Source organism: Larimichthys crocea, chromosome XXIII (assembly GCF_000972845.2).
Source record: "Larimichthys crocea isolate SSNF chromosome XXIII, L_crocea_2.0, whole genome shotgun sequence".
Taxonomy (NCBI): Eukaryota; Metazoa; Chordata; class Actinopteri; family Sciaenidae; genus Larimichthys; species Larimichthys crocea.
Window position 1 is genome coordinate 9,717,441 of NC_040033.1, and position 16,460 is coordinate 9,733,900.

General features: G+C 38.9%; 3 protein-coding genes across 4 annotated transcripts in view; all 3 read right to left on the bottom strand.

The window, feature by feature from the left end:
- Positions 1-1,338: 1,338 nt before the first annotated feature.
- On the bottom strand, positions 1,339-5,580 carry LOC113744019 (solute carrier family 22 member 13-like). The gene is made up of 9 exons (XM_027274104.1): positions 3,621-5,580; positions 3,356-3,459; positions 3,038-3,189; positions 2,718-2,889; positions 2,494-2,614; positions 2,325-2,419; positions 1,917-2,131; positions 1,710-1,818; positions 1,339-1,537 (listed from the first exon to the last, which is right to left on the bottom strand). The coding sequence occupies exons 1-9, from the start codon at positions 3,993-3,995 to the stop codon at positions 1,339-1,341; spliced, it is 1,542 nt and encodes a 513-aa protein (XP_027129905.1). The 5' UTR covers positions 3,996-5,580.
- Positions 5,581-5,708: 128 nt separating this feature from the next.
- slc22a13b (solute carrier family 22 member 13b) lies at positions 5,709-10,324 on the bottom strand. Of its 2 annotated transcripts, XM_027274102.1 has the most exons (10): positions 8,638-10,324; positions 8,071-8,174; positions 7,793-7,947; positions 7,234-7,405; positions 6,999-7,119; positions 6,818-6,912; positions 6,519-6,733; positions 6,308-6,416; positions 5,996-6,190; positions 5,709-5,904 (listed from the first exon to the last, which is right to left on the bottom strand). In XM_027274102.1, exons 1-10 carry the CDS (start codon positions 9,010-9,012, stop codon positions 5,838-5,840), a joined length of 1,608 nt encoding a protein of 535 aa, XP_027129903.1. In that variant the 5' UTR covers positions 9,013-10,324; the 3' UTR covers positions 5,709-5,837. The 2 variants fall into 2 exon arrangements, with proteins under 2 accessions (XP_027129903.1, XP_027129904.1); XM_027274103.1 differs by lacking the exon at positions 5,709-5,904 and having other exon boundaries at positions 6,016-6,186.
- Positions 10,325-10,617: 293 nt separating this feature from the next.
- The window catches only part of oxsr1b (oxidative stress responsive kinase 1b), a 37,219-nt gene continuing 31,376 nt past the window's right edge, over positions 10,618-16,460 (bottom strand). The window contains exons 12-18 of the mRNA XM_019267535.2: positions 15,880-15,915; positions 14,997-15,188; positions 14,815-14,870; positions 14,678-14,730; positions 14,289-14,357; positions 14,070-14,134; positions 10,618-13,770 (exon numbers count right to left, since the gene is read on the bottom strand). Coding sequence (XP_019123080.1) covers positions 13,696-13,770; positions 14,070-14,134; positions 14,289-14,357; positions 14,678-14,730; positions 14,815-14,870; positions 14,997-15,188; positions 15,880-15,915 — 546 coding nt within the window. The 3' untranslated portion in view covers positions 10,618-13,695. The remainder of the gene's footprint in view (positions 13,771-14,069; positions 14,135-14,288; positions 14,358-14,677; positions 14,731-14,814; positions 14,871-14,996; positions 15,189-15,879; positions 15,916-16,460) is intronic.

Below are 16,460 nucleotides of genomic sequence, written 5' to 3' on the forward strand. Positions count from 1 at the left end.
AGAGGGCTGAAGAAAGAAAGAAATATGTTAGATCGTTCTTTGTATTTCTCATAACTGACAGTTTTAGACACCAATAATAACAATAAGAATAATGATGAGAAAAATAACTCTTTACTATAAAAACAAAATCACAGAAATTTGTGATAAGGGAGTGGATGTTTTATTGGCTCATACCTATTGGAAATTACCCCAGACACCAATGGAAGTGGGATTAGTTTGGCAACAGGTTGTATGTATTCTCGTCCCAGAATACTGACCTTAGCACTACTACCTTTCCACCTTTCCCTGGGTATACTTTGGTTATCATTCCAATAGGCCATGATGCTCGAGATTACCGGGAGTCAACAATCATTACAACCTGACCTGAATCCAAGTTTTCCTTTTCGAATTTCCATTTTTGCCTAGTTTGAAGAGTTAGGAGATAATGGCGAATGAATGCTGTCCGACTTCTTTCAGGATCTGCCCAAAGCTGCTCATATTGATATGTGGCTGATGGAATGGACGAGGTGGGCCCAGCTCTTTGTGCCATTTGTCTGGCACTATATTTGAATATTTATAAACTCTAATAAATCATTAACTCATTACAACTCAAGAGTTGTATGGCTAATTTGGCTTGAAGCAGTTGTAAAACTTTTAACAAAACAATAAAATAAGCTGTAATACAGCAACAATAACTCAGGCCTTCAAGGTCCGCCTTTATTATTATATGGCTGGTATTAAAAAACACAAAATCATTAATGAGCTAGCTTCATAGTGCAGAATCAACATGTTCAACAGTACATACATGAGCCAACTAACACCTACAGACATGCAGCTTCAAACAAACAGCAATAAACATGATGTCAGTGACGCTCTTTTGAACTCTGATCTGATCAAGGACCTAGTAGACTTTGCTTTTACTTTAGCTGCTCTGTCTGTCTTAATAGTCGTAATAGATGTACATGAATAGGCTAAATGATACATTGGGAATAAAACTTAATCAACAGAACGATTTGTGTGAATAAACCAATTTCTGATAAACTTGAAGGTATAAACACTTAATAGATCCTTAATCATTTCCAACCAGTTTGAGCTCAGCATCCTAAACTGTAGTTAAATCTCCAAAAACTGTAGCTGGCAGCTTTCATAACTGATATTAATTAAGGAAAAAGTGAACCTATGAACCTCTGATTATGATTCCAGTACAAATTACAGTTTGTTCTCTTTATCAATTTGTTCATCACTTTCTTTGTTCCTCGCCAGTCCGTTCACTGGTTTTCTAAAATCAAAAGCAGAAAAAAATATTAGAATTACTTTGCTTATTTGGACATTTCTTTAAATATCACATTTATACTCAACTCACTTCAGTTCAATTTGGTCTTGAAGTTCAACATTGAGGGTTTCAGGCAGTAGCAAACAGAAACCCAGTGCAGCAATAGGGACGATGCCATATATCACCATTGGGATGGTGTAATGGTAGACCTCCAGGAGCCTGATCAGTGGAACAAGGATGCCCGCCACACGAGCACACATGGAGTTTAGACCGACACCATTTTGCCTGCAAGAACATTCAATGGCCTCATGAGGAATTGCACATTGATTTTGGTGACTACAACAATAAATGCCATTAATCAGGTAACAAAAATTGTTAAAGTAATATTTTGAACAGATCAGTGTTGCCTGGATTTTTGTGTAATCATCATGATGAGCAGCAAATAAAGTTACATTACCTTAAAATGGTTGGGTATAATTCTGGAGTGTAAACATAGGCTGTATTGAAAGAGGCAGTAGCAGCAAATTTCCCCAGTACAGCCATGGTTGTTACCACCACTGGAAGATCTGAAGGGGAAAAACACATACTGTAATATCTTGTACTATATTATACAGAGAATTACAGCTCTATAACAATTGCAACATGTCAAAGGTTTTGAAAATACCATTTGGGACTGCAAGGACCAGGAGGCAAGCAGCACCTCCAAAGAACAGGAAGCACCCTTGACATATTCTCCTTCCAAAGTGCTGAATTAGAGCCCAACTGCCCAGGTTTGCAGGAATTTCAACAATGCCAAAGATGAACTGTGTGAGGTAGATATTCAGGCCAAAGCTGCCAACTTTCAGGCTCAGTCCATAGTATAGCAGACATGTTGCAAACCTTGTATCAGAGTTAGAGAGATACATTCAGTTTTCCTAATACTTAAAACATAATTATTGGTGCAATTGTAGAATGTTAACTCTGTAGCTATTACATATCATTGTTAAACATTATTGATGTATCTCATCTGTGGTGATTCACTGACTGAGAAAAACAGTGTCTTGAACAATTATAACAATTAAAGAAAACACACCAGTTATAGCCCATTAAGAAGGTACGTTTTCTCAAATACGATATTCGGAAGATGTCCAACATGTTCCTTTTTTCGGATGTACCCTCCATCTCTAGCTAAGGAAGTAAAAAGTGGGTTTTAGAAAATGTACACTTTAGAGAAATGTATTAGAGATTTTTAGATTTCTGACCTTGTCCAGCTGATCTTCTGGGACCGTCCTCCCATTCACCCTGGCTGCCCTCCAAAGCTCCTTTTGTGCCTCCTCCTTCCTGCCCTGGGTCATAAGCCAGCGAGCTGACTCTGGGAGAAACCTATTTGACCACAGGTTCAAAATCACAAAGGACTACAGGATCAACAATTATATCAAGAAGCACTTGATGGACTTTTAGGTTTAGAGTATGATAGACTGCTGACCAGTAAAACATTCCAAGAACAAGGACAAGAGGGCTGAAGAGCACCAACTTCAGGATCCTCCAGTTGTGGATTAAATATGCAATGCCAGACAACGCCATCAGTCCAACAGAAAAGACTATCAGGATGAGCACTGTGCAAAGAGCACTCCTAGACGGATCAGTCCACTCTATCGCTGTATGACAGATGAAGATTGTTTAGTTTCTGTATTGTATATTAGATTTACTGCTACCTTTTACTACTATTACTTTCAGCCACTTCAAAGGGATTATATCAACCACTAATAATTACAATAATAAAACTATGGAAAAAGCAGATCCTACCCATCACAGATGTTTGTGTTACAATGGCAACTGGAAAACCAAGGATGAATTTGGCAACCATATAAACATAGACGTTGGGTGAGAAAGCATCACCCACACCAAATACCAGCAGTAGAAGAAGTGAAAGCAGAATTGCAGTGCGTCGACCGAACCTACAAGGAAAGAAATATGTTAGATTGCTCTGTGTATTTCTCATAACTGACAGTTTTAGACACCAATAATAACAATAAGAATAATGATGAGAAAAATAACTCTTTACTTTAAAAACAAAATCACAGAAATTCATGATAAGGGAGTGGATGTTTTATTGGCTCATACTTATCGGAAATTGCCCCAGACACCAATGCTCCAACCAGAATCCCTGCCATGAAGATGGACTGCAATATCTCAGTCATACCACTGTTGTTACAGACAAGATCAAACTAAAAAGAGAAAATGAATGTGAAAAAAGGAAAAAATAAATAAATTAAATGAGGAGCTGAGACCAAAGGGAACACAAAGTATTATGCACCATATGCTGGACTTAGGGACTCTCTCAGGTCTAAAAGCTGTAAACAATTTGATAATCAAGCTATATATTTACCTCTGTTACAATGCTGGAAGCACCTATGGGTGCCTCATAGACCCATCCATGTATACATCCAGTTGTACTGTTAATCCCATATGTTTCAATGGTTTCCAAATCCAGATCCACAGGTGTGAACATATTACAGCTGTCATACTTTCCATCCTTGTTCACTGGAATGGTGAGATTTCTTTGTCTTTCTTCTGTCAGGTTGGGCCCATGCTCCAAAATCCAGTCAGTGTTGCAGTGATGTGGGAAGGTCATTTCTGCAAAGACCTGGACCATCAGGTTGAAACCAACAAACAAGCTGGGGATGCATAATGCAGCCAAAAACCCCTTCTGAAACAAACCAGACTCCCCAACTTCTTTCAGGATCTGCCCAAAGCTGCTCATATTGGTGTATGGCTGAATAAGTAGTGCTTCCTCCTCAAAGTGCAGTGTGAGAGAAAATAATTGAATTCATCTTGGTAATTATGAGCTGGTACTGATCGCCAGGTTGTCAAATACGATACTCTGCCACATCTCCAGCAAACATTTACTCAGTCTTCATCAAATCAAAAAGTTTAATAGATGCTGAGTCACAACTTTATTTCGATCATTTGCAGACATGGTAATGTAACCTCAGTGGAAACCTACTGTGAATTGGATCATCTGAAAGGGTTTCACTGTGCAGGCTGGGAGGCCCGTCAGGAGGACATTACAGTAATCAATATAACAACAACATTCATAAAACATTATGGATGTGACTTCTAATGAATTATGTGCTTTCAAAAGAATTTAAGTAGTTATTACATACGAAGCCAAAAACGCAGAATTAAAAATAAATTTTGTCTGCTTTAGGTGACAAACATGATATATTCAAAGTAAGGAGAAGAAGCTTTATTTTTACTATGGGATAAAAGCCACTGTTACACTCATTATAAACCCATAGTTGTACCTAGAGTCCTGCAGGAATTGTGCTCTACAAGACATGCAAGCTCTCTTTTGCTTGCATGTGTTTTTAATACAGTACCAGTCAACCCAGCAAACATGCTGAGGATGCATAATGCACCAATAGCCATTTCTCAAACAAACCAAAAATCCCAAACGCGTTACAGATCTGTCCAATGCTGCTCATATTGGCATGTGGCTGAATTGGCAGTGCTTCCTCATCAAAGTGTGGGAGAGAACAATACAATTTATCTTGGTAATAATCAACCAAAGCTCTTAGTCACAGCACAATGTGCCTCTTGGTAGGGAACATGTTGTCAGCATTCCACCAATCGTAAAACCTGGGATAGAAAAAACAATAAAACGAGCACCAACACAATTAATGACCATGAATACGTTACTCAGATTCAGACAAACACTGGGCATGCTTGCGACCCCAAGTAATGATCCCATGCCTGCAATGTCTCTACAAACCACAGGTTCTCTTAGTCTCATGAAAAGACTATAAGCTTGATCGACTGATCTGCCAATGATCTTTGAGCTTACTCATGCAGACACATGGAGAACATGCGAACTCTACATTGAAAAGTCTAAGCCACAAACTCCCCAGCCATTTGTCGTCAGAAACTAGCTTGCCCTTAGGACCTCAGACAGGTTGCTATGTTACAGTTTTATCATAGTCAATAAAATGTAACGAGCAGCAATGATCACAGTGACTGATTACAGTTTAAAGAAACATTACACACACATAAGCACTGTTGCCATTGCTTTATTACACATGTAATATATACATCCAATGCACCAGCTAGTTGATAACTATAGCTGTGTCAATATGAATTACAACCGTGCAAATTTGCAGCTCAAAGATGAACAAAAGTGCCTTAATATGACCTGTAGTGTTTCCGAACAGTGCCTGTAACACGGCAGTAAAAGTGCTCACCATGGATTCATTAACGCCAAGCTTAAGTGCAGCAGCTCTATTTCCTTCCTGGATAGCCAGATCGATGGCCTTCAACCTTAAAAGCTGCATCATACGAACTTCTTCGTGTGCTTTCCATGATGAGGGGGTGAGGGTGTGAAAATAATTTGTTCTTCTTTGCACTGACTTCCCCTGTCTGTCTTGTTTTTGCACTTCTTGTTAGAACAACAGAAAAGCAGCATCTTTGTATAAGCCGCATGGTTCAAAGCGTGGGAAAAAAGTAGCGGCTTATAGTCCGGAAAATACGGTAAATATAATTAAACATACACAAATTCTAATTTCAGTCACAAAACATTTCAAGTTCAACCTGATTCAGTTTCAGTAAGTTACATTTTTGTGGACTTTTCTGATTGACTGATGGATCCTGTGTCTGCAGTCTCGTCCACAGGTTTCCTGAAATTAAAAACAAGAAGATTATCATATTAAATGTTTCAGTAAGGGAAGTAAGCCTGGATACCCTGTGTGAAAGAGTTAATCAACTCACATGAGTTGAGCGTGGTCCTGGAGTTCAACATTGCGGGTTTCAGGCAGGAATATACAGAAACCCCCAGCAGCAATGGGGACGATGCCATATATCAGCATAGGGATGGTGTAATGGTAGACGTCCAGGAGCCTGATCAGTGGAGCGAGGATGCCGGCCACACGAGCGCACATTGAGTTAAGACCAACACCATTCTGCCTACCAGCAGAGACAATGGACAATTACAGAGTGCATAATAATAACAAACATGACATTTTGTGCCAATATTTAGTCTAATAATTTCATGTTTTACCTCTGGGGCATTACCTACTTTACCTTAGAGTGGTAGGGTATAGTTCTGCAGTATAAACATAGACTGTAGAGAAACTGGCAGTGGCAGCAAATTTTCCCACGACAGCTATGACTGTTACCACGACAGGAAGGTCTGATGGACAAATAATAAATGCGTTTGTGAACTAAATGTATCAGATATAGGATATGTTCAAAATAGACTACAATGGCATAATTATATTATACAACAAAGTACCTTTTGGAATTGCAAGTATAGCAAGACAAGCACAACCTCCAAATATCAGGACCCCTGCTTGACATATTTTCCTCCCAAAGTGCTGAATAATCGGCAAAGTGCCAAGACGTGCAGGAATTTCTACAACACCAAAGATGAACTGCGTGAGGTATATATCCAGACCAAAATTGCCAACATTCAGGCTGAGTCCGTAATACATCAGACTTGTCCCGAACCTATTAACAAAGTGGAAAAATGATTTTTAGTCCTGCCACAAAGGTATAGCTGTAGATGTTGTTGTGGTAGAAATAACTACTCACCAGACGGAGCTCATTACGAGAGCACGTTTTCTCAGATATGATATCCTGAAGATGTCCAACATGTTTCCTCCTTTGGATGTTCCCTCATCCTCCAGCTAAACAAAGTGTCATTTTATAGTTTGGGGTATATTTATTTCAGAGCTTTATTGCTTTTGATTTTGGTGTTTTCGATGTAGTTTACCCTGTCTAGCAGATATTCTGGGACCTTCCTATTGTTCACTTTTGCTGCCCTCCGGATCTCCTTTATAGCCCTTTCCTTCTTGCCCTGGGTGACCAGCCAGCGAGCTGACTCTGGAAGAATCCTAGTAGAGATATACAAGTCCATAATCACAAACTCTTCATTTTATTTTTTCTACGGCTAAAATTAAGTTTAACATCTAAAATATGAAATCCAAGTGGCCTGAGTGGCTCTTTACCAGTAAAAAAGAACCAGAACAAGGACAAGAGGGCTGAAGAGCACCAGCTGCAGGATCCTCCAGTTGCGGATCAAATAGGCAATGCCAGCCAACATCATCAAACCAAGAGGGTAAAAAGAGTGGCAGATAATGGTGCACAGAGCAAACTTGGAAGAATGACTCCACTCTCCACCTTCAAAGAAATAATACAGACAGGAACGGCATTATTTTTTAAATTTGGGTGTGTAACTTACTACTCTAATCACCACTATTTTTAAATGTATGCAAGACATTTGCACTGCAATGTTGCAAATATCACCACTGTATGTGCAAGTCAAAGCATCAGTGCACTCATTTGAATTTTACAAATAACCTCCTTGGCATGCACCATGTGAAACTATGAGACACTTGGTGTTGTTGATTATAAAGGTGTTTTTCTTCCCTATGTGGGGCTGCAACAATAATTAATTTTATTATATCACCATATGGTCTGCATTAGAGAACAGTGTGGCCTTGCCACGTCAAGTGTCTGTTAACAATGCAACACATATTATAAGCTAAAGAAGAGATGTAGACTTACCTATCACAAATACATTAGCAAGAATGCCTGAAATGGAGAATCCGCATAAAAATTTGAAGAATATATAAACGTAAATGTTGGGTGAGAAAGCAGCACTGACACCAAACAACAGTAATAGAAGGTGTGAAAGCAGGACCACAAAGCGTCGACCAAACCTGCAAAAAACAGAAAAGAGTCGTTACATTGGTACACGAGACGTAACTCTTTCCCCACGGAAGCAGCTGCTAAGCCCCAGTTTAGAATCACAACTATCAAATACACGGAGTAAAGGTGAGTACCTGTCAGCCATATGTCCCAACACCAGTGCTCCAATCAGAAGACCGGCCATGTAGATGGATTGCGATGCCTCAATCAAACTGCTCCTGTCGCACACCAAGTTGAACTGATAACAGGGAGACAGAGGAGAAGGAAAACCCAAGGAAACACCAAGCAAAGTTTTGTTTTTCTCTGCCGCTACATCAGATAGACTTTCAAAAATTGAAAAGTTAAAATAAAAAGAGGATAGCAAGAACTATATATATATATATATATACAGTTTTCAGTTGCGAATTAGTTTAGGCAATGAAACAAGTTGGTTATTGGTTTAGGGAAAGATCATGGTTAAAATTAAAACATGTTTTCTGGCAGAAGGGCAAATTTCTCCCATGTGCCTTTGCGAAATGATGTCAGACAGTGTGGTGATACCAGACAACAAAACAAACAGAACAGCTGCTACACTATTTCAAATTGAGTCTATATTAACATTCATACAAACATTAGCCGTTTCTCATTAAAAGGAAGAAATGTCATCTATTCAAGCTTCTTCAAGAAATATATTAAGATGAACAGTTCCTCCTTTTCCTTACCTCTGTCACAATGCTGGAGGCACCATTGGGTGCATTAAAATCTGTACCATTTATACATCCAGTTGTAGTATTAATCCCATATGCTTCAATGGTTTCCAAATCTAAATCCACAGGTGTGAACATTTTACAGCTGTCATACTTTCCATCCTTGTTCACTGGAATGGTGAGATTTCTTTGTCTCTCTTCTGTCAGGTTGGGCCCACGCTCCAAGATCCAGTCAGTGTTGCAGTGATGTGGGAAGCTCATGCCTGTAAACACCTGGCCTATCACGTCAAAACCTACAAACAAGCTGGGGAGGCATAATGCAGCCACTAAACGTTTCTGAAACAAACCAAACTCCCCGATCTCCTTCAGGATCTCCCCAAAGTTGCTCATGTTGGTGTGTGGATGTGCTCAGAGCGGGGCAGAGAAAGATGAGGCGTTAAGTAACATCCAGCCACCGTCAACTGGACTCTCATTCTGCGAGTTAATGTTTAAACTGACAGTCATTGTGCTTTTATGACTGCTGCCAAGTTGCTAACAGACAACCAAAGTATTAAAAATGTGACATGTCAGGATGCCACAGGCTGAAGTCCAGCTGTTGTGCATCTGCCCAGATTCATGTCTTGCTAAACATTCAGACTTAAACACTATTTGTGTACTTCAGTAGAAGTGTGAGAGCAATGAAGGACTCTGTAGACACTCTTATGGCATATGCAATCAAATAAAACTGGTATTTTGTAATTAGAATACCAGACTTTCTCCATTCACCATAAGAGCTTTTTGACCACTGTAATAAGTGATTTAATTTAAAAAGAAAGAGCAAAATCTGTACTTAAAAGGGGTTTAAAAAAAAGTCTTATCAGGAACACCCTCCTGAGTTAAATGGACTTTTACCAGCAGCTCTTATCGGATTGGTCACAAACATGGAGGAGACTGAAATCTTTCAAATATGGCGTCCCTGAAGTGCAAACACTGAAACCAGTGACAACCAGTAATATTTTCTGTTTTGCCTCCCCACAGGTTACAACAAGTTCACAAATGCTGCTGCAAGTAGTCCATGTCTCACATGTACACAGTAAAATATTATGGATGAGAATAAACACCTGACAGGAACAAAGGCAGAAACTGTTGGGTTGGGTTGCAAAGAATGAAAATTAGCTCACCTTAGCTTACCTTTCAAGTTTAGGTCATTTGAGAGTGTCAACATCCAAATTCATCACCAAGAATTAGGAATGAGAAATACAGCATGTTGAAATTCTGTTCCAGTGTCAAACCGAGCCCACACAGTCCTGATGAAGAAACATACAGCGAGTTTGTGGGCTCCAAATGTAAGTTACCTTGTGTGCTTATGATGTAATGTTTGCTTGTGCAAAAGTAATCTATCCATCTATCCATCTCTCTCTCTCTCTCAAAGTCCTCCAACTTTTAATATTTAGGAAACAGAAAATAACAACTTTCTCTGGATGAAAGGGTCGTAAAAAAAAAAAAGTTGTACAGTAATCATACCTAAAGCCCATAAGGACAGTAAACCTAAAGCAATGAGAGCAGAGGGTCAAATCCTCAAGTTTGAAACAGCTACAGCTATAAGATTACAATTGGAGAAATATAACTTTACAAGGAGAGAGTAAAGATCATAGACCATGTATAAAGTTATATAAGTGGTCATATGAAGTCTAAACGACAATACACCTAAATCTGCTTAGTCACAGGGGTCACAAGGTCTTCTTGATTTTAAGCTGTAAGAAAACTATGTCAATTATTTCATAATGTGATAATGTATTTAGAATTCATACAAATTGCTAGTTTTTAAATTGCGTTCATGGATTAATCAGTTGTTCTGTTGTTATTGCGCATTAAACGTAATCTGAAATATCTATAAAATATGGGTTTTCAGTTTATTCAGTAACTATGGAGGCATTTAAACACTTATCTACTTACCTGTACTCAACACGACGAGTACTGATGTACATAAAAAAAAACAGAAAAATGTCAAGGAGGTGGCTGATATGCTCATTCTTTATTGATTAAAAATAATCAAGAGAAACATGCTTTGAACTCCAAAAACGATCAAAAATGGAGCAAATGAAAGAATGAAAAAAACAAAAACAAAAAAAACTAAAAACAGGTGGAAAATTCAAATATATTACAGCCTTGATGAGTTATTTCCTGGACAAAAGTGTTTTTGCCCGTCATCTGTTCAGTTTGCTACAGCTTGGTTAGACTACATGTAAGCAGAGACAGAAGAGACTGTTGGAGAAAGGATGAGAACAAAGCCATTAGATCTTCAACTCCGTTAGAAGCAGGGCTCAATCTACGCAACACACACATACATACACACACTCTCAGGGCTCATACACACCTATCCTGTCCTCGTCTGCCGTCAGCTGCAGACTAATAAACCAGGAAAATGGCACCAGATACTGCAGTTCAGAAACTTAAGAGTAACATCGGGTTGCTGACTTTGTCGCTCCCCCTTGAGGAGAACACAGGGTCGACACACACCTGTATATCTTTATTTCAGGTATCTTCACGTGTAACAAGAACTACAATTTCAAAAGACACTGAAAATCTGAATCAAAACTTTGACATCATGTCAAAAAAAAAAAAAAAAAGAAGAAGAAAAAATACACTTGGTCGTTTTCAATTTAAGGCTAGCGTAAAATTTAACATGTCTAACGTCAAAATACAAAGATTTCCTCTGAACGTTTTTATCTGCAAGCAAAAGAATTCATTCATTTTCATTCAATATGGCATCTGGAGGATTCTGACATTATCACGTCACCAAATGAAACCGTAAAAACCTTGCTGGCATTTCAGATCTACACACATTAGAGCAGAATGTTAAATGAACCTGCTGCTGTCATTGAGATGCACGTTCATTTTGAAACATCCAGAGCATGTTTGAAAAGGATGCGACGTCCGTGCTGATGACAGCCCCCTTTTTCATCCAAATCCAAAAAAACACATTTCTGATCGTTTACATCGTTGTCTACAATCATAGCCTAGCTTTTTTTTTTCTCCAAAATGAAAGATGTAAAAAAAAAATCTTTATTTTAGCCGTTTAAAAATAAGTGATAAAGCAGCTGTATGACTTCAGATGTGGGTTAAAGTAAGGACTGTAAACAGCCTCCACTTGGTATTAAGAGTTGGAGACAAATTTGCTGTTACTCTGCTAAATTTTTTTGGGGGGGAGGGGAGTTTAAGGTGGACAGGCATTAAGCAGTGCATCAGGACAGCTGTGGCTCCATGGTGAAACATATTCAAACTTTTCAAAAGGCAGAAAAAAAGAAAAGAAAAAAGAAAAGCATCATGAGCAAAGGTAAATCATACATGACACACAGTAAAGTGGCAGTATGTCCTGCAAAATGAGAGAATTCAAAGCTAATTTTGCAGTGTTGTCGTCTTCCTTCACGCAGTGCTACAACCCACAATCGTGTCATAGGACAGAAAAAAAAAGGCCAAGAGTGAAACACCCGGTATAAAAACAAATCAAAGCCAAATGTCATTATGTACAAACTAGAGGTTAAATCAAGTACTTATGTTTCATCCACATAAACAAAATGCACTTTTTTTTTTCCTCCTTTCTTGAAGAATTTGAGAAACTGATTCCAAAAACAGACACAAACTAATACCAACAGACAGACACATCTGCTCATACGACGCTCGTGGTTTCAGCTGCGACTGAAAACTTTTTACTCCAACCAATACTCAGATCTACAAAAAAGACCTCAGGCCGGCGTTGTGTGTAAAATGAGTGGAGGCAAATTTTGGTTTTCTAATTTCATGCTACATCAATTTTGAGTTTTGACTAACCCCAAAACACAAGTTGGCATAACACAAGAACTGAAAACTGAAGAAAAAAGAAAAACATCATCTTGCATTTAAGTTCATTTAAGGAGTTATGGTTTATATATTTATATTTGTATAGTTACTTGAAACTAATTCTTTCATCAGACTTTCCTTTCTCATAATGCTGGTTGTATCAATACTTACAGGATGAGACTGATGACATTCGTTAGTTTTCTTATAGTCAACAAATCCCACAAAAATCAACATTTGTCTGTGTCCGATATTCCTCCCCCCATTCTTGCTCCTTAAAAAGACATCAATGAGCCACACAGTTGTACTGGGTGACATGTTTCTTAATTATGATGAATGAGGGAACTGTAGTTTATTTGTCAATCCGACATACACCCTCCCGCTGCTGAAAATACTCACCAGAGCACCAAATGTGTATTAACCTGCATCTTAAAATAGTACACAGAGAACGCAGCATTTACTGTTTGAGTGAGTTTTTGGTAAAAGTGCTCTGCTGTTGAAGAAACTGAAAAATTAAATTCTATATTTGATGTGCAGGAAGAAGTACTGCTGACCTGTTGATCTTTTCGTGGCATCCATTGACGATAAGAAACAAATAAATCTCGCCTCATCCTTTAAAGACTGTTACTGCTCTTCACATCTTTTCGTTATTTCACATTACATTTGCTGTGCGACGTCACGTCGGCACTCGTCGGTGAGACAAAACGTTTTCCTCCGCTGAATATGAAGTAAAAAGTTTGACACGAGCAACCGAAACCACATTTGTACAGACAACATAATGCTCCATATGGTAAGTAGGGGACTTCCCCCCCTAAAAACGTGCATTCAGTAGTTCTGATGAATATAAGGCATTGTTACACTTATCAGGGTTCAAGGGCGTTAGTTCAGATTGTGCAAATGCATCACATATTAGAGAAGAAAGAAAAATAACAGAATGAGAGAGACCAGAATGGTGAATGAAAACTGTTTGTTGATACTTGCATCCTTCTACATATACGCTGTAAACTTTTTTTTTTTTTTTTTGAGTGATTCTTATACTGTACGCTCTGATACTTCAGCCGACCGCTCAATTCAACGAGGCGGCATTGTATAATCCTATGGGTGACAAAACGGTACTGTTTTCTTTGGCAGTAGTGGTTTCTTTACAGCCAATAGAAAGAAAAAAAAATGCATTAAACTATTTTTTTTGTTTGTTTTTTTTTTTTTTTTAATTTTCACATTTTTTAGGCAAGTCACGGTCCCAGGTAGAACAACAGTTTAACTAATGCTGAGCTGAGCAAAGCCCATCAATTTCACGTCATCTGGTATTTCAGATCCCTCAATTCCAGAAGCCTGCGAATGTGAGAGAGGAGAATAAAAAAAGTGTGTGAGCAGTGACGCTGACAATAACTTCATTTCAATAAAGTGTCGAGTGGAATAATAGCCATGTTTCCATGCAAATGTAGCACAAATTAGACAATCGGCAGACAAAAATGCAAATTTCTGCACGTTTCCATCTACTACTGTTCTTCCAATGTTTTTGGTATGTCCGGTTATGCAGTAGGTGGCGCTAAGTCTCCACTCAGGAACCCGCAGAAATGTATAACACGTATATATGACCCCACAGATACAGATGAAGGTGTAGCACTCACCAGTTTGAAAGTGACATTTTTATTGGCTTGAGGCTCATCGACTATTTTCTGCAAATTTGCAGCAACTGAAAAGAAAGACAACGTTTTGAGTCTGATGAAAGGAAACAAAAATCAGTGTACGGAAAGAGAGGAAAACATGGACATGGTCTGCATATGATCCGCAGAGAATTTTTAACTTTCAGGTGACACTGTAAGCAGAGCAATGTTTGTTTCACTGACCTATTACTAAGTCCCTCCCGTCCACCAGGCCTGCTGACACTAGCTCCTGGGACACTCCATCTGCTGTGTCTGAAGAGTCAAAGCATAAGAGACAAACTGTGACAGGTGGACAAACAGTGTATTTAATATATATTTGACACATAACTGTAGCTTGTTAATAAAAACTCTTAATAGTCCTCAGCTACTGAAATGTGCTGGCTTTGAGTACAGGCCTCTGTATTGTTGTTTGTGCACCAGTATACCAAAACAAGTTTTAAAAAACACAAGACATATTGTAATAATTGTCAGTGTCTCTTACTGATTACCCCAAATGGAACATCTGAAGCCATGAGGTCTTCACCTCGGGACATTTTTTAAACTACTTGTTGACACCAGCAAACTTCACTTACCTCTCCCTGGCATAAATTCAAAGCGGATGTCATTCAGCTCCTTCTTTGAATTTCTGAAATAAAGAGAGACCAGATCAGAAGAGTTAAGGTCATCCTTTGTGGTTTACTTTTTTTTATGTGGTACTGGGGAAACATACCTTAACCTTAATACCAAACTAATGGGAGCCTTGACGTCCCCTGAGACAGCTGGAGCCTGTCAACACACGCAGACAGAGAGAGAGAGACAATTAATTTGAGCTTTAAAAGTAATCAGCATATCTACAGAAGTAGAAGTTATTTTTCATCTGAAGAGATAATATGATGAAAAAACATTACTGACCTGTGTGGGAACAGCAGCAGCAGCAGCAGCAGCAGTGGGTACAGCTGGTGTGGGAGATGCAGCCTGGGCAGTGGATTGAGTGTTGACGGGTGTGGGCTGCAGTGGAACCTGGCCTGCAGCCTGAGGTAGTTCTGCCTGACCTGCGGCCACTGGCTGGAGTTGATTACTTGAAGACTCAGAAGTCTGGAAAACCTGAAGAAGAGAGAAATGTCAACAAATCCTGCTCATCCTTTCATGTCGGTGTTCAAATGGAACAAATGTCTCTCTCTCTCTCAGGGTTGTGCCTAGTCAGGCAAGGTACTGGTTGAAGATGTAGTCGCATCTCCCTTTACTGAACACTCTACTCAAACCTTCTCTCTCTCTGTCTCTCCCTTCACCACCATCTGTAAACACACATGTCTCATTAATGCATGTTAATGCATCTTACTGACTAAACTTCTTCCCTGGAGTTTCTGTGCTCTCTCGTCCAGCAGCTTCTCGTGGATCGTGGCTGTGGTCCTGCACAACGTCCACTACATATATTAATAGTCATTATTGCTACCATATCTCCATTACACCATGTGCATCTGTGCATCCACTGCTACTGTAATCATTTTATCATTCATTGTAATTGTACAACTCCACCATATTGGTATGTAGCACCAGCACCTTTAATACCTACTGTATGACAGTCTGCAGTGTTGCAGAAATTCATTACAAACATCAACTAAAGACTGTGGTTTAACAAAAAGTCATGGCCCACTTCCTAAACAAAGACTAGTGAGACTTTGTAGGTTAAAACCTTTGATATTTATTTTGACCCAGGTTTAAAAAAATGTATTAATTTGCGCCATCAATGCATAAAGGTAGACTGAAGTGTGAAGAAAGAAGTTTTGACACTCACCTCTGAATTCTGTGATCCCTCCTTCACCCTTGGTGACTGTTCAAAGACAGATAATGGAAGATTACACTCAGAGAAGGATGTCGCTGCGGTGGCATTAGCAAAGCAAAAACAGCACGCATGAATGCAAAGAACACAAAGAAAAAGCGAGAGGAGGTAAAACAGATTAAATCGGCTCACTCGTTTACTTTCCTCATTTATCGCTCTGCTTAGTTTACCGTCAGCTCTTTTAAAGTGAATACAGTCGTATCATTAGGGTGGGAACAGACGTATTAAACACTAATAAATTGACTTGATTTACTTAAATTCACTTTAAATACTCCTGACTAACTGGTGCTGATGTTGTACGGTGATATGACAGCATATAGTGAGATGAGACAGTTATCTCTGGTTGTATGAGGCTATTTCAAGCAGTACTGAAAATCAATAAGCAGGCCTAAATTATATGAATGTGGATGTTTGCATCAATGTGACGAAACATTGTGATTTGTCAAGTATTTAATTCAATGGAATAAGAAGAGCCATTCCCATCTGATAAATGCATCTGTAGAAAGATAGTTTAATTTCAAGAAAATTTGCTACGT